At 36.0% G+C, this 22,314-nt stretch overlaps 1 protein-coding gene across 6 annotated transcripts in view; it reads right to left on the reverse strand.

Annotated features, from left to right (window-relative positions):
- LOC150099659 (DNA-binding protein RFX6-like) overlaps positions 1-22,314 on the reverse strand; it is a 295,066-nt gene that overhangs the window by 196,776 nt on the left and 75,976 nt on the right. For all 6 annotated transcript variants that reach the window (XM_090404483.1, XM_090404484.1, XM_090404485.1 and 3 more), the window contains exon 7: positions 16,021-16,125. In XM_090404483.1, the coding sequence (XP_090260609.1) occupies positions 16,021-16,125 (105 nt within the window). The remainder of the gene's footprint in view (positions 1-16,020; positions 16,126-22,314) is intronic.

A 22,314-nucleotide genomic window follows, 5' to 3' on the forward strand; every position in this document is an offset into this window, starting at 1 on the left:
TTGCCAACCACGGCGCTTGGCCGCACGAAGGAAGACTTGGTTTCGAGTCTAGTCGGCGACTAGAGGAAATTTTTCTAAGCCTTTTTTCGACCGGTTCCCGAGTTAGTCGATCTCTGGCACGGGCAAGCAGGTTTTTCCTCCCGGAAACTCAGGTTTTTCGTCCTGTAAACTCAAGAAAATCGACCGTAGAACCCACATTATTTCAGACATTAAATATATTGTGTTAGGGACCACGAGATGGCGGCACATTTGAGCCGTCTCTCTTCACTGAGTACCGCTTAATTAGTGATAGCCTTGGGCCATCAATCTCTGATTGGTACCAGTGGAGATTGAACTGCCCACTCAGTCTCAAAAGTTAGATAGGGCTAAATGGCCTCGCCTACTCCCCGTATACGGGAATAAAAAGGCGTTAGCCGATTTATTTTTATTTATTTATAGTAGACGGGATGCACTATTGTATCCTTTAGTCTTCCTAGAATATAGCAAGCATCACGGTCTTTAAGTTTTACCATACACTGAGTGTACTTTTCAGTGACATCTTACATGAGAATGACATGAACATGATATTCCATAATTTCTCTCTCTCTCTCTCGGGAATTGGATGGGAAAATGTACAGGAAAAAAGTTCTTCTAATTGAACTTTATCTCTTGAGTTGATGTTTGTTGTAAAACCATAACAAGACTATGCTGCCACTAGCATTATCATTACAAGCTAAAAATATGAACTGATGATAAAAAATGAAATCTTAAAAAGCAACAATACGTTGCTGCTTTTAATAATTCATTTTTCATATGACACCTTTTTTCTCACCTGCGACCTTAAAAGTGTATGTCTCCATCTTTGGAAGTCACCTTTGCGTAATAAAAAAATAAATGGGAATTTTGATTTCCATCATTCATCGTGAAAGCAGAAAACGATTTATTTTTTATTAGAATGATCCTAGACTTACCGCCAAATTCAAATGATTTACAGTTCTCTAAATGAGGGCGGAATGATTTGCGAGGGAAAAAATGGGACATCTCATTTCTAGCACTAACTTTACAATTACTAACACTGAAATGATAGCCATTTGTATTTGCCCAAATTTCCAGTCAATTGAAATCATTTCAAGTGCTGGATATCAGTAGAATCTGTGATTGCCCTGCCTATCTTTGCATCAACAAAAAAAAACTGTTCAGCTGTCATATCCTTCTTAATGTTTTTACTGTAGAGATTACACAATGATCCAAGGACTGAATCCCGGGGTACACCACTGGTCACCTTAAATCTGGCAGATTCACACCCCCTACTGTATTTCACATTTTGATACCTGTCTGTCAACCATTCACTTGTCATGTTTATATTCAAAACTAATACTCTCCAGTTTATGTAACAGCCTTTCATGTAGAATATTATCAAATGCCTTTGAAAATTAAATAGTATCATAGTGTATCCATTCCCTTTATGCAACTTGGCTGTAACATTTTATGAAATATGAGCAAATTGCTAAAACATAACCTTCCTTTAATAAACTCATGCAAGCATTCAACTTTTCTGAAATCTTCACCACAACACCAGAGATAATGAGAGGACGATATACTTAAACCGATCGGTTTTTGCACCACCCTTATACAACTGAATTATCATACATTCTTTCCATCTTGTTGTATCTCTCCTGAGCTGAGATTAAAGTTATAAAAACATGTAAAAGGCCTAGCTAATTGGATTGAACATGTATTTAGCATAAGTGCCGACATTTCATCTATCCCTATTGCTGAATTCTTATCCAGATTATGCAACAGTTCTTGAACCTCATTCTTATGCACCTCTCTTTTCATAGAATGTTGTAGTATCACTGTGCACCATGTTACATATACTTGGTTGATATAACTTAGCAAAGGGAACACTCGTTAACCGAACAATCTCATTAGCTTCTGACACTAGTGGCATTTGCATTCAGTAAATTTATTCTTTCACATCGATTCTTCCTTTAACTTGCTGCATAACGATAATAAAAACGATGAAAGTCTTTTGGATTGCCTTTAGCCTGCATAGCCATTTTCTTTTCATATTCCGATTTAGCTTTTTGCACAACCTTCGTTACTTTTCTTGTCTGCGCCCTATATATCTTTCATAACTCCTGTTACTCTTATTCTCACGATGTTCCTTCCACTCATGATCTGATGGATCTCTTGTTTAAGGTTGCATATCCATTTCACCCCCACCCTATTTATTCTTCGAACTCTAGGGATACATTCCGATACTGCATCATTTAAGCATTTTTCAAAAATTTCAATGCATAGCTGATGTCTTTCCCATTCAGTAACTGATACCGTCCGCGCGGTTAGTCTAGTGGCTATGCGCTTCGCAACCATATGCCTGGAGTTTAATGGGCGGTCGAGGAACTGGGGGGAACCCCACACGAATAAATAAAGTAACTGATACCATGGGATCAAAAATAGTATTTCCTAAGTTGGTCATAATTTCCATCTTTATAGTTCAGCACGTAACATATTCTAATCGGAACATCAGTATAATTAGCAACTGCCCAGGAAAGTACAGCATAATCGCAGTCATCAACACGTGGTAAAATAGTCATATTCTTAACAGAGATCCCCTTGTGATACTATGGACTGCCAGTGGAGATTGAACTGCCCACTCAGTTTCCAAAGGATAGATGCAGCTACAACGGCGGCCTGCTCCCTATAAGGGAATAAAAGACGTTACTGGAATGTCAAAATTTATTTAGCTTGTTAAATAGAGAACCCAAAATTTCTATAGCAAGTGACAAAAAATTTTGCTGAAATGCCGCTGTAATAAATTTGTTTATATCAATATACACTAATTTAAAAGAAGTCAACGAACACCCCATGGACAAGGTGTATCATGCCATGTAACGAGTCGCGTGTTTATAGCCAGTATAAATTGGAGGAATATGATGTTCCCAAGTCAGTGCAACAGTGTCTGGGTAAGATGGCTGAGAGAAGGGAACTGACAAAGCTTGAAAGAGGAGTTGTTATAGGATGCCTATCTGTTCAGCAAATGGGGACAAATTTGGCTATCACAAGTTAAGAACCAGTGATACCATACTGAGATGGAAGCGCATGGAGTCAACTGCAAGTGCTATCTGCAGGACAACGCACCACATTCACCGAACGTGACTGTAGGGTTCTATGAAGGAAAATTTGTAAAAACCGCTATTCGTCGGCCGACACATTGAATGCGGAGTTCCGGGAATCGACTCGAACACGAATCTGCACAAAATATTCAGAACCTAGACTCACAACACGTGTTTCATCGTAGTACTGCAATACGCAAGCTCCACATTACCCGAACCAACATGCAGCTTCAGTGGTACAAAGAGCATGTATAGCGAAATGTGGACGCTTAGAAAGCTGTGTTTTGGAGCAATGAATCACGCTACATACTTTACCGAGCAGATGGACGGGTGTGGTGAATACCTGGTGAGCGTCTCTTACTAGAGTCCTAACCTCAACTATGAAGTTCGGAGGTGGTGATGTATTGGTATGGTCCTGTTTTTCCTAGTTTGGCCTCGGACCTCTATGTGTGGTGCGACAAATATTGAACTCAGAGAGCTATCTAAACATTCTGGACAATGCAATGCTTCCTACTTTGTCGTGTTTCTTGGTGACTCACCTCACCATTGTTTCTTTCAACAAGACTATGTGTTGTGTTATAAGCTGCTAGTGAAACTGCATGGTTTGTGGACATGAACGTTACCACACTTGAGCTGAGCCCTTTAGGGCTCTACATAGCCCTAACTTCATATTGAACATATCTGAGATGACTTGGACCATCGGGCGAAAGCAAGGGATCCCACAACAGTCCACGACCTAATTCCTGCAGGAAGAATGGTCCAAAATTCCAATCGATTTTGGTATGCTTGTGGAAAGTATGCCTCAGAGGACTGTCGCATTCATCGTAGCTAAAGGAAGTCATCCATCTTTTAAGGTGGGCGCCATGGTTCTTTGTTCGTCACAGTAGTATATAGCTTAATGGAAGTGGCGTGTGCGTCCACAGCGCTATTCTGCCTGAAAGAGCATCCTAAGTTATCGTCCATCTCTCTGGAATGCGCAAGCCAGTTCTCTCTTCCGGTAACTCTAGTTGTTCGTCCCATAAACTCAAAAAAAAAAAAAAAACCGTAGAACCCATACTATTTCGAGAATAAACATTATTAAGATTAGATACCACGAGATGGCGACACTGGTTAGTCGCATCTCTTCACCACGTGCTGTGCATAATTAGTGATAGCTTTGGGCCATCTATGTGTAATTGGCTATTACAAAAGTTTCGCCCACTCCCTATAGAAGAATAAAAGACATTAGCAGATTTATAAATTATATTTTCACTGTGAAATTTCACACCGCATTTTCGAAAAGAAAACAACTACACTGTACAAATAAAGAATAACAGGAAGTGTACACGATTCCTTGTACTTTGTAGATATCAGTAAGTTATGATTTTTTACACAGTGTTTTAAAAACGATCGGAATCAAAGAGTTTCATGCCGAATATAGTAACTATAAAAGTATCGGCGACTACTAGCGTAAGCTAAAGCACGTAGTACAAACTAGGGCAACTCGTAGCAAGGTGGAGAAAGTTCTGATCGCTATTCTTAGCATTTCACCTAATGTAAAACCCATCTCTTAGGAGATATATGATGTTATACATGATGGTGAGAGGTCACTACCCAGACCGGTTTCGATCTTTATTGAGATCTCATCCCCTTAATTTAAATAATCTTACATTCTTATTCGGTTTTAAAACAATGTGGGATTTAATATCCCCTTAATTTAAATAATGTTACATCGCCGAAATGAAGCCTATTGGCTCTTTATTTTAAATAATTTATGGGCCCCTTTTTGACAACTCGCATAGCAGAGTATATAAGTTCTTTTCGCTATACCTTTAGTATTATATTTGGTCTAGCTACTCACTGATGAGATCTCAATAAAGAACGAAACTTGTCTGGGTAGTGACCTCCCACCATAATGTATAACATCATACCTCTCCTAGGAGATGGGTTTTACATTATGTGAAATACTAAGAATAGCGATCAGAACTTTCTCCACCTTTGCAACGAGTTACCCTAGTTTGTACTACGTACTTGAATTACGTGCTTTAGCTTACGCTAGTAGTCGCCGATACTTTTATAGTTACTATATTCGGCATGAAACTCTTTGATTCCGATCTTTAAGTTTCTAATTCGATTTTAAAACAATGTGGGGTTTAATATCCCCTTAATTTAAATAATGTTATATCGCGAAATGAAGCCTATTGGCTCTTAATTTTAAATGATTTTTTACGTTTAAATTTCTTTAGATTTTAGTTAGGAAAAATTAAAGTAATCTAATGCAACTCTTCTTGAGCTGCATGTTAAGAATATCAATCACCGATTTCATCATGAAATAAGGTTCCTTGTTGATTAACCATTATTTCTTACATAGAGTTCAAATATAATTTCTTATTTCTGCAGTCAATATTATCTGTATGCACTGTAAACATGTATAATCTATTGGTATTTTTCAAATATAGATCAAACTTTCACTGAATTAGTTAACAACATCAGTCTTTTATGTTCCGAACTATAGTCTATATCTGGAGGTGGCCGATATATTACTTGAAAATGGAATGCCTCCGATTTTTATATACCAAAACGTCCAGTACGCTTGAGCAAATTTTCACTGGCCAGCCTACAAGGTTATTCTTGTCCTTGGACAAGAATAACTCATGTTATTTTCCATTAGCTTTAATCAGCCATGTAAACAAAAATCGTATCGTATTATTATTACATGACACTACCAAAAAGGGATGCCACGCAAATGACAGACCCTTTTATAAAACTGTTCTCTAAAGACGCACCTCCATTGTAGTGGATTAATTTATTTTGAAAATTCCAGGCCACAGAGAGAAATCTGCTGCGTGGGCACGAAACCTGTAAGTGTCATATCTTCTAGAGGGACTGATGGAGATTTTTGGAGATTCACTTTTCTTTTCTTTTTCTCTTTAGTAGTAGGCTTTTATTTAAGAATGATGGGGGGGGGACGAAGAAAGAGAAAAGAAAAAAACAAGGAGTGTATGCTAATTTCCTATTATAATAGCCGAACAAATGATAGTATGAGCAGTCAAAATTTTGTTCTTGCCTGATAAATTACACATTGTTATATTTCATCAGGCTCTTCGAAACTACCACTCTTCTTACTGAAGGTCTGAAGTGGCGTGGCTTGAAGTTCAATGCTGGCACACTTCTGAATTATTTAACTCTTAGCCTAACCATCGTAATGATAGTAATGTATTATAATTTCACAACTTTTCGTCAGTAGGAAGGATTCATTTAAGATATAATTAAAAAAAAAATCCGTTAAATGTTTCATTTGTAAATCAGTACAAAAGTAGAATTCGCTAACTAAAAATCAACTGAAAATTCGGTTGATGTTATACTCACCGCAGGGGGAAAAAAATCATAAGAGAAAAATTATAATTTAACGCTGACAAAATTTCTTTGATTTATAGCTATGAAAAAAGAAAAAAAAAAACGTATATACTCTACAAATCTTGATGGACATGATATTCGCACTCTTTCCATGATTACCACGATATAAATTTCACGAACTAAGAAGTAATATCAATTAAATATTATTAATACATGGAAATTATAAAATTTACACATGGCATAATTTCGTCCTCATAATACATGTGGAACTATTACAGGTTTGCGTAATGAGAATTACATAATCAGTTAATTCACGATATTGTCAAGGAATACAGTAGCACAGGCATCAAGGCGCGGCTTTATACGACAAAGCAAAAGGTAACGAATTCCTGACAGTTTTGTACAAAGCAACATGATCAATCATCTTCTTTCTGGATCTAGAGTAATTATTATTTTGAGAGCAACATTTAAATACTCACAGTTTAGCATCGTGTTTTGTGCATATGTATTAATTTTTCTGCTTTAATTAGTGACTATATTTCGTAGGTACCTGTTGAAGTTATGTTTATCGAAATAAACATAACTTCAACCTGTTGAAGTTATGTTTATTTCGATAGCGCTAGACTGCGATGAGAAAGAGAGACCATTACGAGTTCGATTCTAGGCAACCAGAGAAACTTTTCAAGGGCCTTTTTCAGCCAGTTCTCGAGTTAGTTTTTCTTTGATACAGAATCCCTGGTTTTAAACCTACAACTCCTGAAATTCTACCGTAGGTTTCGCTATTTCCGTTAGTGTTAAGGACCATGAGATGGCGACAGCTGTATACCGTACTTTGCTTTCAGGAGACCTATGAAATCATTGATAGCTATGAGCCAGCTATCGGCAACAGCTGAGTGTGGAGACTGTCTGCCTATTAATCTTAAAAATGCTAGTTAGGGCTAAATGCCCTCGCTTATTCCCTTTGGGGATTAAAAGGTGCTAATTAGGATTTTGCTATTATATTTTGTCTTATACAATATACATTTAATTGATCTGTACTGTGCTTCGGGTCTTCATAATCAGTAACTGATGAGCTGTTTTTTGGTGACTAATCGCCAACAAGATGAGAGAGAGAGAAAATAATACTGAACTCATCTGGTGACAAATTTAATGTTGTTAGATTCTTAGTTGTTTATGAAGTCGAACCGCGTGTGACAATGTATGTCAATTTACTAATCCTGGACCTTCTGGCTGGCATCCTGGTATCATATTTCTGACATTGAGTATAGTAAGATAAATGCAGAACAAACCATGAAGACATCAGAAGAAATTAGTAGAGAAACAAAATTATCTGATATCAAATGAGCTAGAAAATTAGCTCTTTTGAAAATGCAACTACTAAAATATTTCATTTTTATTTTAACGTGAAGACTAACGCTGACACACTTGAGGTATATTTATGGTAGGAAAGGTTTCAGTCTTATATTTCAAATTAGTTTAATTAAATAAGAAAGAAAAGAACAACTCAGAAGTTTTGGTATTTTGAATCAAATTCCATAATATGTCAGAGTATCTCATCCGCACATTCCAAATATGAACGGAAATGACTGTACGAACTTATAAAATTATTGGATAGCAACAATAATAATATTAATAAAGATTCCTTATTATTTTGTACCAAGTTGACAAGTAATGTTTGCCTTTCAAACTATAAAAGTTTGAAAAGTAATCAAGAGCAAACAAACATGATATTCGGAATAAGTATTCTTGATATTGCATTGAAGAAAAATACAATATTTACCTCAGTTATTATTATCATCATCAGACCTCGATGGAGTCCAAAGGCTCATCGTGGGAAGTGCCGCTTTCACTCACACTTCATATTGTGCCTTAAATATATATTCAATGTCTCCCGTACTCATCGCGCTCTCAGGCAATGCATTCCAATCATCCACCACGCTTCATAAAAAAATTAAAAAAAAAGAAGCTCCTGACACATTCCATATACAGTTCCCAAAAATGATCTTTTGTTTTACCCCTATTCTATGAAAAACCTCACCCATATTTCTCTGGTAATAACTCCTTACCTTATCCACCAGAACCTGCAAATTACCTGTCTTCATACTCAAAATTTCGGAGACCAACAACCACCTTAGTCAATGATCACTTAGTTTCAATATCTCTTCATCCATTTGAAAACCAGGTGACCAAATCTGTGCACAATAATTCCTATGCGATTTGATCAAAGCCTTCTATAATGGAACCATAACACCTTTACTCCTAAACCTAAGTGTCCTCAGCTATGCTCATAACCCGCTGTGCTTCCTCACAATAGTGAGGTATCCCTGAAATTTCAGGTCATTTTCTGCCATCACCCTCCAAAATTCCTCATCTCCTCCGTTTCCCCTAAGATTTCCCTACCAAATGCTCACTCTGCATTCCATCTATAATTCCCGAATTTTAAAGCCTTCCACTTTGCAACATTGAACTAGTAACCCAACTCATTTGCCACTTCAGCCAGTCTATTCAAGTCCTATTGCAAGGCTACATCTGCTCTACTCCTCATAGTTCTTCCCACTTTTAATAATCTGCAACAACTGCATATTAGCATTCATTAATGTACAAGATAAACAGCAACGACCCTAAAACAGACTATTGGAACACATTACCAGTGATTTTCCTCTGGTATATCACTTTTCCTTCTGGGATATCACTCCCCATACACAACTTGCTGATGCCTATCGGAAAAACAATCTCCAATCTAACGTAGTAATCTATTATCCAATCCATCGTTTCCAATTTAATTATCTTGTGTGAAAATTTAGGGTGTATCAATAACGTTTGTAAAATCGAAATATACTATTTTGTATTCATCTTGTGCAATGCATTTATCACTGTTATAAAAATAAGAAAAGTAAACAAGTGCGTCAATAATATCGACATTTCGAACAGACTAAAACAAATTTTAAAAACTTCGCTTCCGTATATTCCAATAAAAATTATTCTTTAAACTACCATCCTCCCTTCCTCTCCTCGTTCTTGATGTCGATGGCAAGCCATACGTGACTATCCTAAAATATCTCGTCCCATTTATCCAACAATCTAAAAGCAATTTTTATCTTTATTCTCCTCCACCCGTTTCTTTCCTGCTCTTGCTTAACTTATTCTTTCATTTTTTTATCCTTACTAGCGCCAAAATTCCGATTCATTTAAAAAAAAAAAAAAACTCTCCTCATAGTAAATCGTTATTAATCTCATTATGCATCAAAAGTGTTTTCCTGATCCTGTTTCTCTCTCGGTTAATTCTAGAGCAACTTTGTTATCTTTTATTTGTTTATTTTTGAAATCTAAAATTACGTGTTTAGGTCAATTAATATCTCATCTGATTGCATCGGACCGAGTAACTTGTTAAGACCAAGTAAGATGGCTTCGTATTTTATTCTTATTTTAGTAATGATGGGGTGGCTAATCCTATCTCCATAGTCAGCTACATCCAATGCTGTGCTGGAGACTGCTTTCGATAGCCGTTTTTGTTAAATTTTCAAGAATTCTTCGAGGGTTGTTATACTGACAATGGCTATAAACTGCAGAGTGGCACGCACTTCGATCCGCAATGGCTAGCGACATTGAGCTGGCAAAGAGGTTAGCTAACCTCTATTTTTTTGCAAGACCTTGCTTTAATGATACATTCTTGAAAATTTTTCATTACTTTCAATTGCACTTCTGTCGAGATCAACTAAGATTCAGAAAGCGCAAATATTAATCAAACGCACAACAATAAGAGCCTTAGACAAGTTTAAAGGTTAGTAAACTGTTTGTAAATCTCAAGTTGAAGATTTGATTAAGCCAGATAAGTTTAAAAGTTATTTCATTTAATAAAGATAATAAATTCAGTGCTCTTCATAGGAATATGTTACTAGAAAGTATAAATCAGCACACGAATTTGTCTTTTATCAGATGATGAAAAAAATTTTTTAATTATTTCGATTTATTAGACCGAATAATTAGAACCATTTACTTGGCCGTATAAAGAAAACTTCACCGTGGATAGTTGGTGAGAAAGATTGTACCATTTAAATGAAATTTAAAAATATGAAACTGATTTGAAGATTTTCCAGATAATAATATACAACCAATGTGTGTGTGTGTGTGTGTGTGTAGCAATCCCTTCAAGTATTTAACAAGCTAAAAAGAATAGCACTATTGCTGATGCTGAAAGAGGTTTCACTTTAAAACATAATTTGTACGAGGATGTGAAACGATTTAACAATAAATCGCATTTAATGACGATAAATTTACTTAGAAAAGAGTTAGTGGATTGAGATGCAACTTTATTTGTCCAATCGTGGTTAAATCGCAACTATAGAGCCACTGAAATAATTTCAAAATTGAAAAACGTTTCAATAAATATATAGCCAGCTGGTTGTTAAAAATTTTGTCAGCACACCACTGGATTATATCTCTCAGCAGGTGTTTTTTTTTTTTATTTTTTTTATTTAAGGAGGAGGAAAAATCTTATCTTCAGGAAAGAATAAATTTCCACCACTGTACGAGTCTGAGTAACTAGCTGAAAGTTGAAAAAATCTTAAGAATGTTCCTGGCAACCTATGTCGAATTCGAAACCAGGGCTTATCAAATGACATCACTATATTCCATATATATTTCTGTAATTGTATCCACATCTGTAATACTTAATACGTCAATTTCCATATATTAAGGAACAAAGAAAAATCGCAATAAATCGGGAGAGACATATGAAGGTCAGGTACATTATGGAAAAAGTGACTCTGAGCGTGATTATCACATACTAATGAGTGGCATCAGTCAGGGGTATATGCCAATAACCACGGCATAAAAGCGGACATTTGGGAGTGGTTTTCCATTTCGTGTCACGAGGGATAAGACATTTCGTAGCAGCAAAATTCTTAGATATGGCTGCAAAACATCATTTAAGCGATGATTTCAGGTGGCGAACCACCGTAAGACTAGACGCCAGCCAAAGTCAGGCGGAGGTAGCCAAATGTTGCATATGAATTATTCCGTTGCTCACGGACTATGGAACAATTCCAGTCACAAATAGCATCCCGGAGAGATACAGTAAAGGAAAGCCACTGGCTAAAATCGCGGCGGGTGACAGTTATCTCCGATGAACTGCTTGCCAAAAATGAATTGCTACCCAGAATCAGATACGATCTGACCTAGAGTTGGATTTAATGTGCAAAAGAGTAAAGTTTGCATTTTGGGATACAAAGATTACAAGCTATGTATCACATTGAGGGAACGAACTGTACTCCACTCCAGGAAATTGATGAAGCGGGATCTTAGGCTAATAATAGATAAAGCTGAAGCTTAGAAAGTATAGTGCTAAAGTTGCCAGGAAAGCTCACAGGATTCCTTTGTTATTGAAGAACATAAAACGAGTTAAAGGAGTTATCATTCCACTTTATATAGCACGGTAATCCATATTCACATCTGGATTACTGTGCTCAAGTCTGGCAACCTGGGTTTCTTGGAGATGAGGGAAGTGGTAGAGAGGATCCAGAGACAAGTGACCGAGATGGTGAGTATCCTGTGAAATGCTCCCTATGAGGTTGGATTGAGGGTTTGTGGATTGCAAAAGTTGGTTGATATGCGAAAATCGTGGGGGGGGGGATATGATAGAAACATGCAAGTTACTTACAGAATTTTATAGGATTGATGCAGGGAAAATGTTTTCCTACTCGGAAACATCATTCCTGGAAGTTGGATAAGAGTGTGGGTTAGCAAGAACTAGATTTTTCTCTTGGAGAGTGATGAATGAATGAAATAGGTTGCCTGAGTCAGTTTTGAGTACTTAATGGTTTCAGGGAGAGGCATGATGGACTGAGCTCGTTGTGGTCATAATAAGACCTCGATGAGTCTTATTTTTTCACGGGCACCATGGAGGTGCCAGTGCAATAATAATTATAAATATAATAATAAATCCACCTTTCCCAAAATACAATGTTAGTTTCAAGTGAGTAACATGGTTTCATCTAATGAGTTACAAAATCGCATAATTTTATAATTGTTTAGGATAAATAATTTGTTTCATTTGAACGCTTCTATTTCTTATATCTTTATTAAAAATAAAGTTCACTATATTGTTTTCATTGTTCATTTTAGTGTTTAGATTTTTAGGGAAGGTATGATTACACTAAAGGAAGTTGATGGCAAAATGTTTGAGAACAGCTGCTCTAGGTATACGCGTTGCTGCTCTTAATCCACCTCCCAAAAACTTTAAGAGAGCTTTGCAGGAGCAATGGTTGTTATCACCAACTGAACTCCTGGACACCATTATAAATAGTTTGAAGTACAGTTGTGAACTCTATATATTGTTGTGAGGGAGTGACCACATTCTTTATTGAGGCAGTTTGTAAATCTCATTTAGACCTTGTTTTTGACAATTGTCTTCATGTACCATTTGTTACCGAATTAAACTATTTATTTAAAATTTTTGTGGATGTTTCTTTCATATCTCATATACTGCTTTTCGCCGAATTGCATAACAATTCATCGTACAGTTTTCGAGTTATCCTGATTTTTTTCTTGTTTCTTAATTTATGGAAACAATTTTACTTGGTTAAATTAAGTGAGAACAATATTTACTTTCGGATTTAACATAAGACATCAGTATACAACACAAGACATTAGGTGCGTTGTAATAATTCGAAAATAAATGCAAAAGTATCAGATGCTGTTTAAGCGGGGGGGGGGGAACTTCCGCAAAACATAAAGAGAGGTGGTTTTTCTACAGGAAGTTAAATACGTGTTATCTGCTGTTGAAAGCGGTAGAGGAAAACAAGTTGGTAAATGAAGGGGACAGTACAAGAACACGATAACACTGTTTATTTGGTAACTCTTATCTTGAACAATTGTAACCTTTACATGTCCGAAAACTAGATAGCCGCAGCGAAAGTAGGAACAAGCGACTACTAGTGCTATTACTGCTTTTCAACTCTGGAAGGATATCTGGGATGTAATGCCAGATATACAGTACTCTTTATATTTATATATATATATATATAAGCATCGCTCTGGGCTACTGTTAATAATTAGAATTTGAAGCAGATAGGAATGAGAAAACTCTAAATAATCGATGCGTAATGATATTCTCATTATCAATATCAGATTTTTGAACGACTAAATTTAAAAAAGGCCTAAATGTACTGTGTAGAGCCTACATATCTTAGCTCAGTCGATTCCAAATGCACTTTTGATTGGAAAGGTGCCTGGGTTTCTAGACGACGAAGAACCTTTACTAGAGGTTTTGATTAAAAATGAGTTAGCCAATTTCATACGAAGGTTTTTTTTTTCCCCCTCACGTAAACTCGGACTTTTAATCCCTCAAAATAGGCAAACCACCAAGAAGAACACACGCAAATGACATCCATAATACATTAATGCAGATAGGAGATTAGCCATTCTGTAATAGTTAACGGGTTTTCGAAGAAGCCAAGTTACTTATCTGTAAGAGGCTATTCATCATAACACGCAGTGGAGAATGGGAAATAAATTGTGTAGAGAATTAGCTGGCGCATGTTTGCGATGGGTTTTCATACATTCGCAAAATCAAGGCTATCCTGATTTTTTGCGATCTGAAAAGTAGCCAGCTTGGAAATATGAAAAACAGCTGAAATCTTGATTTCTTAATAAAAAATAAAAAACATCTGTGCACCCTCTCTCAGTAGGTAGTATTACAACATCGCCCAAAAACCGTTTTGGCATTATTTTTCTAATCTAACTCCTGGAGAGATGAAGAAAATCACCTCCAATTTTATCCAGATCATTCACATGCCTCGTGTAGTCTTCTGTCAGAAAGTCATTAGAAGAATTTGAATAACATGGAGAAAAAATATTCTTCCAACTATGAAAACTGGCTAACTCACCTTCGCTCTCGAAAAGCCCTGATAAACGGTTTTCGCGTCACGGGATTCGAAATATAGTCTTTTATTGTCATTCTATAATTCTGTACTGAAGATGCCTATTATTATTATTTTATTATATAATCAAATAATGATGAATTAAATATCCTGTTTAGTCTGGAGGAATCTCTTTCTGGTATACATAGTAGGTAAACTAGAAGGCCTAAATTAATAACAGAAAGTTTACATTCCCTGAAATGTAAATATTTCTTCTCGTCTTAAACACACACAACAAATTTAAAATGAGTCTATCTGCAGTGAATAGGGCTTTTTGGAGAAATAATAATATCGTATGTGTGTGTAATTTAATATAATTATATACATTATATATAAATAAATTAAAGAGCAAATAATTTTCATGTCTCGGGATGGGGGTGGGGGGTCCTCCTACCTAAAAACTCCTGTCCAACTTTTGAAGTTGGACATTTTTCGATCCATAATTTAAAACTGGTATAAGCCCTATACTAGTTTTAAATTGTAGATCGAAGAATGTCCAACTTCAAAAGTTGCACAATGGTCTCTTCAGAACATAAAAATGATTGATGAGACCACGCTCTCTAGTTTCTAAAGTTCTGGGCATTCTTCAAAGTTGCCAGTTTCTTTAAATTGATTATAACACCTCTTGACACACTTATCAGACAGATTAGCTTGATTGATTCGCCTAAATTCTCGCTGAACAAGAATTACTCATTAGAATTTTACGAACCTTAAAATTCCAGTGATCTTTTATTAAAATCCAAGTTAAACTCCGACTCACTTTTTGGCTTATGAACTTGACAAATATTGTCGAAGATAAAATTTCTTTAAATTTCCAGCTAGTCCTTAATTATCATAATTTCGAATCATTTTACCAAATACTACCAATAAAATGAGCCACCCGAACCAAATTTTATGTTAATCAATACCTGCCAAATGCTGTTAGTCTGTAGTACATTAATATTATAACCATGAGCAAGCAAAGGGTTAGATAATCCAGAAATTTTCATCTAGAGTAGCCTTTGTCAGTCTTTTTACCTTGGAGAAACACTTATAATTTTTAGGTAGGAGTCCCCTCCCCCGAGACCTGAAAATTATTTGTTCTTCAATTTATTTATATATAATATATATAATTATATTAAATTACACACACATACGATATTATTATTATTTCTCCAAATCACGATCTATCTTCGCGGTTGAGAAACCCTGCTCCAGAGACCAAACTCGGATCTTTAGCAAGCCACTTCGAGCTTCCAAAAAATTCAAACCCACAGCCTGTTTGTGAGCGAATACCCTAACCTTTAAACCAACCAAGCATACATGAGCATCTTGCGTTCGTATCCTAAATTCTAAATTTGAATTATATTCCATCGAGAAAGAACACAGTTAGTGCAATATACTTTATAAACGTTTGGCCCGTTTGTGCTTCTGGAAACAAAAATTGCAATGGATCGATACGATTTGTTAAGAATTCCAGTTATCACTGAGTAAAATCACTTTAATCAGAATCACGGAATATCTTTCTTACGGAAGCACAGAAGGACTTGTATACTCGTTATGTCCATTACGAAATGCTGCTTACAAATGTAATAGAATTTCTTATTCAAGCGATAAGCTCACGTTTTAGATTATCAGCAGAGAATGACAGTTCCACCGAAGATTATAAATAGGAAATTTCAACTAACCTTATCTTGTAATGACTCTGTTATTTTAAGCTCCGAAGCGTCAGGAAAGTCAGGCAAAAGAGTACCAGTTCTTGAGCTCAAAGAATACTTCCTTGTATATCCACCCTGCGAATAAAAAGAAAAAAAAAGTTTCGAGCTGTTTTCATATCCACAATTTTCCAAAAATTATTACAATTAATTTTAAATAATTACGTAGTCATTGAAGCAGTTAAAACTATTTAGAAAATTCGTTTTGCATGTTGTTTTTAATGAAAATGAGTTAGCATTGAAGTGTTAATATCTAGGGTATTTTAAGCATAAAATTAATTGTTCAAGATAAGTTAGAGGAGTTTTATTCTGCGAGTTATTGTAAATGTGAATTGCTGATTAATTATTCTAAACAATATACTCTTCTTTATCATAATACATTTAAGCAAACATATTTAGAAAATATATTATGAGAAGAAATATGTAGCTGTTTTACGAGAAACATATGTGAAATCACAAAAAATTCGAAATTGTATGTATAATTTAACAATAACATAGGGCCTACAAATGAAAACGTCGAATATATTAATTATTATGATACAGTTATCCTGAAGTCAGACTCATCGATGGAGAAATCTTCATATCATCACTACACTAAAAACTACAATATAAGTCAACTATGAAAGACTGCAACATATTTGTCATGATTTTCAAATTCATTCACAACTCCACTGACCATTTTCGCTCACCATTTTTTACGTTAAAAATGGTGAGCGAAAAAACATCCCTTCAAAATCCTGGTGACTAGATCTAAGCATTATAGACGAAGCCCTTTGGGTCGGAAAGACATGGGTTCGGTTCCCGTCAGTGACGTGAGGAACCTTTATCTGGTCTCTTTCGAATAAAGGTAAGTTAGCTGGTCTCATACGGAGGTGAGGATTTTTTCACCCTGAAACTCCGGTTTTTCCGGTTCGTCCAGGAAAACTGGACGAACACACGCATCTACAGATATAGGACATACCGGGAGGCACAGGGCTAACCACCTTATTCTCGTGATACGGTTGTGGTTAAATGAATAGAAAATCCTCGACACCGCAAAGTAAAAGAGGAGAGAAGGAAGAAGAATAAAAGTTGAATAGTAACGTTCCCTGTACAAACCCGTGGAACTGCACCTCATACATAACCGTTTGATAGCTATCAAACAGCTAATTCACAATCTATATTAATATTCTAAATACATCCACTTCAGTCATTTCTAATACTTCAACTCTCTCTTCCAGGAATAAGACCTTCTTCACCAGAATGCAATACCGTCAAGTATTCATTAAACCATTTCATTACAACAGGTGGTTCAGCAAACAGCAAAATCATTCATTTACAACCATTCCTCTTACTGGCAACGTAAAAAATGCCTTGGGATTTTTCTTGGATTGTAGTGACAGTCTCCGCACATGCTATATGCTTTCCTTACCATACTAGTCATTCTCCGAGAATGAACTTTATATTCCTCAGACAATTGTTATTCACTCTTCACCTTATACCTCTCCCACAACGTTTTTTAATCAATTCTTTCTTGATTTCACTGGGCATCCATTTTCAATAAAATTTCTTTATTCTTCTCACCTTAAGTATGATGTTTCCTTGTCGCTAACAAATGTTCCTTAACTAGCTCCCATGCATTACTAATCTGACCACTTTACCTTCACAATTCGATCTCCATGATACCGTTTTAAGCTGACTTCTAAGATTATTATAAACATTGTGGAATTACACTTCAAGTGATTCCTTTTCCTTTAAAACGTTTGCATGCCTATACGATCACTCTCATCGAGTGATGTCTTTCTCACCAAGAAATACATCACTCAGATCTATATCAGACGCAATCAAATGCAATAACTTAATTACCGAGTTCATTCCACCACGTGCTGTCTATGGCATTTATTCCACTTATTACCATATGTAATCTCTTTTTCCCAGTGTAAATTTACCTGTTTAATTCTCCCATTTAATCATGCGCTTTCAATTTACCAAGCCAATTTACTTAAACATTTTACTTGCTCATCAGTCTACTTTACCTAGCATATAGCATCATCCCACCTGGTCCTACCTACCTCCATCTCACACACCATACATTCTCAAACGATCAGCGCCATTTCTCCTGGTTCTCTATCCTGAATGGACATAGCTCGTCAGCTGTCATTAGTAACAGTTCACCGCCAGGATACTCCCTGCTATCCTGCCGAAAAAATAGTATATTCTTCCACTTCTATTCTTATCAGGACGTCTGTTAGTCATGTTTCCACTGACATCAATAACATTCAGACTTTTTAATCAACGCAACTAACTCATTACTGTTATATCGGGTAGTTCTAGAAAAACACAGAAAAATGCAGTGTATTACCAATTTTCCCCAACATACATGAAAGCTCCACGGTACTCCCAGCGGCCACATTTTTATTATTCTCTTCACCAGCCTCCACGTTATTCTAGAGCAGGGGTCGCCAAAGTTACTTGCCCGTCGACCCCTTCAAGAGTTTCTTGACTTTTTATCAACCCCTTATATTTTACTATTACATAATTATAATAGGACAAGCAAGAAAAGACGCTTATGTGAGTTTTTAGATTTTATTTTATAGTTACAGTGTTTATTGTATGTATAATATAGTACATATTATTATATTACTATTACTATCACTAGTAATATCACTGGTATTGCTAGTGATATTAATAAAACTACTGGTATTAATATCACTGGTATTACTACTAGCGCTGCTCAACTCTTCAACATAGAGAAGTTTAGTTCGTGAATGAATAACGATTGAATTATAATATGTATGCTGATGAATTTTAGAACATTAACGCTCACTTGTATGTCGATGCGCAAAAATGAGACTGGGATTGAATACTTGTATCAGTAAATAAGAACCACACACGTGTTGCAATCTCGCTCCCACTGCGCGGGCCGGCAGGAAAACCACCAACATCCGTTTATTGGTAAATACGTCATTTTGGCCTACTTAATTGGCCTCAGTAACTATTTTCATGACCTTACTCCATCTTACAGGTCCTATTCATGGACCTGTAAGATGAAGTAAGGTCATCTTACAGGTCCATGTCTTTTACCTCCATGTCTTTTGTCATGGAGGTAATCCAAGTTAACCGAATTAAATATTACCCATACAATGATGTCTTATATTTTTCTGTCGACCCCTAACAATGTCATATCGACCCCTTTGGCGACCACTGCTCTAGAGTGTATCGCCTCTTAAACCACCTTCCTCGCAAGCCCAACCCTACTGCGCTCCAGCCTATCAACTCCAGTTTTGAGAGAGAGAGAGAGAGAGAACAATAACCTCTAAAAAGTCTGCGGCCTTCTATATTCAGATGTAATTTACCATTTGCGTATAGGCTCAGCCTCTCTTCTTGGATTGACTTTCACATCTAACCTTTTGTGGTACAAACAGAGTAGCATAGTTTCTTCGGACTCCAAAAATCGTAATATTCTTTTCGTTCTAAACAATATTTTTCTTTTTCTCAAACTATTGGCAATATAAATCTCAAATCCGCCAGACCTTATATTGTTTTCGCATTTGGGTGGTTCACCTACCCCCCCATCCGCCCACAAAATAGTTGATTATATTCACAGAAGAGCTGTTCACTTGATAGATGATCCCTCTCAATGTTTCTCTTCAGTTTCTTTCTCATAGACGCTCTATTGCTACATTATGCGATGTCTAAGTATTTCCATGAACCCTTCTCCACTGAATTGCCCACTGTCATTTCTCTAATCATGTACGAACACGAACAGCTGCTGGTCATCTTCTTCCTTCATTGCTATAGTGTTTCCACTTTTTAAAAAAAGTCATCTGAATAAAAAAATGCTTTTAGTGTGCCTTAGTGTTGAACAAACACTGCCCGCACAGTGGTAAATTTATAACAGAACTTTTGAAAATATGTATTTAGCTTCTCTTTTTTTATGTGAATATGACTATAATAACCTAGAGAAAATACAATATTGTACATTATTCGTAAGAGATCTCTCTCTTACTAATAATGTACATTAGGTCACTCTACGGTACAATAATGTACCGCAGTGACCAGCACTTCTGTTCAATTTAACTCTTTTTTTTTTTTTTTTAAATTCCCTTCATTGGAAAGGCTATTAGTCACAAGCACAGTCTTGTAATATGCTAAATAAAAACCCTACACGAACAATTAATGAATACATGCATTTTAAAACAACAGTTCTATGACTGCACTCTAGTAGGCACTGATGCATATGAAAAATAAATGCGATTTTCTTCTCCTAGTCACGAAACAGATAATTGGGAAATATGTTGCGATATAAATCATTATATCACGACGTTGGTAATATTTAACACGAAATAATCCTGAAAGAATAAGTTTAGGATAACTGCAGTAATTTAATCATTTCACTAATCTTGAGTGCGGTGAAGATTTCTGTTAAAAAAAAAAAAAAATACAGGCTGTAGAAGGCTTAAGTGGTTAAATTTATCAGTAACAACACCTTGCATATCTGCTGACAGGTGCGATAAGAGGGTTACCTAACAGACTGCTTGGTGCCATCGATTTTTCTCCACCCTTTCTACTCTCTCTCTCTTATCAGCCTGAAAAATAACATACCGTGCTTATCACATGCTTTGTTAACGTGACACATGAAGGAGCTGATAGGTTTTGTTTCAAAAAAGTGTTCCACGAGTGGCTGCTGTCGGCACATGTATGGAAGTGTGAACAAGTGGTGATTAGCAGATTAATGTTAGTGCATGGTATACTTGAACGAAATCATACTAAAAAGAAATCAGGAGTGGAATGTGGGAAAACAACAAACAAAACAGAATATCCAAAACACAGAATGAGAGATTTTTGGTCAATTTTACGAGTATTATAAATCGTCCATTTGATGATAAAAAAAAAATTTAAAAAGTTTCTTAACTCGAAATGATATATTAAAAAAAAAATCACTAGAACAGAAGTAAATCTCGCACTCAATTTAGCAAATTAGAGAAGTGGGAATTTTTTTTTGGGGGGGAGGGTAATGATGTAGTGTAACTTAGACATGTATACATGAAAAACACAATACTAATTTCATAAATACACTGGGGAAAAGGAGGGAGAATGAAGATAGCATAATAAAAGATAATCGCGCTAAGTTACATATTTGACTGAAATAAATAACTATCTGTTACATCACTCAAATTATGGTGATAGCGGGAACTAGTGATAGTTACCTATGCAGTATTAAGGGTTCCTTATCTTTGTAACAAATTCAAATATTTCTGAAATTCTGCGTTCCATTTCGAAAATATTTGTTCCATTTAGATATATAGTGACGATATCGTTTAAACTCAACAATTATTGAAACAGTTCATAAGCGGTGCTTAATTTAAGTTGTTGATGCCTACAGATATTGTCGTGAATCCTGTTATTCGCAAATAATTCCATGGTGTTTGGACATATTCCATGAAGTTATTTGAAACTGTTACACCTTTAAAATTACTAAGTTATATTAATTAAACTATAATAAATGAAAATTTTGGAAAAGAAAATGTACACTACTGAAATTACACACACGCACACTTCTAAAATGGACTAGCTCGCCATGGAAGGGTAGACCTAACCTTCCCGTGAAGTCAAGAAACAGATTCTTCATATCGCCTCGACTGCAAGAACCAGATAACAAGGGTCGCCTGACAAGTGGCTTAGGCAGTTCACCGAAAGATTTATGGAACAACAGTTCATCGAAAAAGATCCCAGTGTCCAAACTCGATGTACATAGAAAATTGGCAAAAACTGCCAAAGTGAAATTTGCAAAAATTTGTGTCAACTCTTAATGGGAGAACACTCATAATAGATGACGGTCTACAAGAGCTGGAGAAACCAAGGATCAGTATATGGAGGCGGGGGGGGGGGGGGTTCTAGTGGAACAGAAATGGAAACTAAACATAACAGAACTTATGGAATACTCTGGATACAAGTAGCTCCCTTGAAAATTAAAACTTCCAAGGGTACAATAAAGACCATCATCCAGGTCTATGCATCAACACATTCTTTCACAGTGCGAATGAAGCTGATGATCTCTACAATATAATAGATGATGCAGTAAATAAAAACGTCATACTGGTTATGAGAGATTTCACTGCCTCAATAGGCTGTAAGAATATGGCTTTGGATCTTGAAACCTCAGAGAAGAAAAGTTAAGTCAGTATGCACAAAGTTGTCTGGTAGTTAACGTATTCGCTCTACAAGCAACAAGCTCCGGATTAGAATCCTGCCATTAGCATGGACGTTTTGTTTATTGTCTTTAGG

This window comes from Typopeltis vanoorti, chromosome 14 (genome assembly GCF_054136105.1).
Source record: "Typopeltis vanoorti isolate ZY-2024b chromosome 14, IOZ_Tvanoo_1.0, whole genome shotgun sequence".
In the NCBI taxonomy this organism is placed as follows: Eukaryota; Metazoa; Arthropoda; class Arachnida; order Uropygi; family Thelyphonidae; genus Typopeltis; species Typopeltis vanoorti.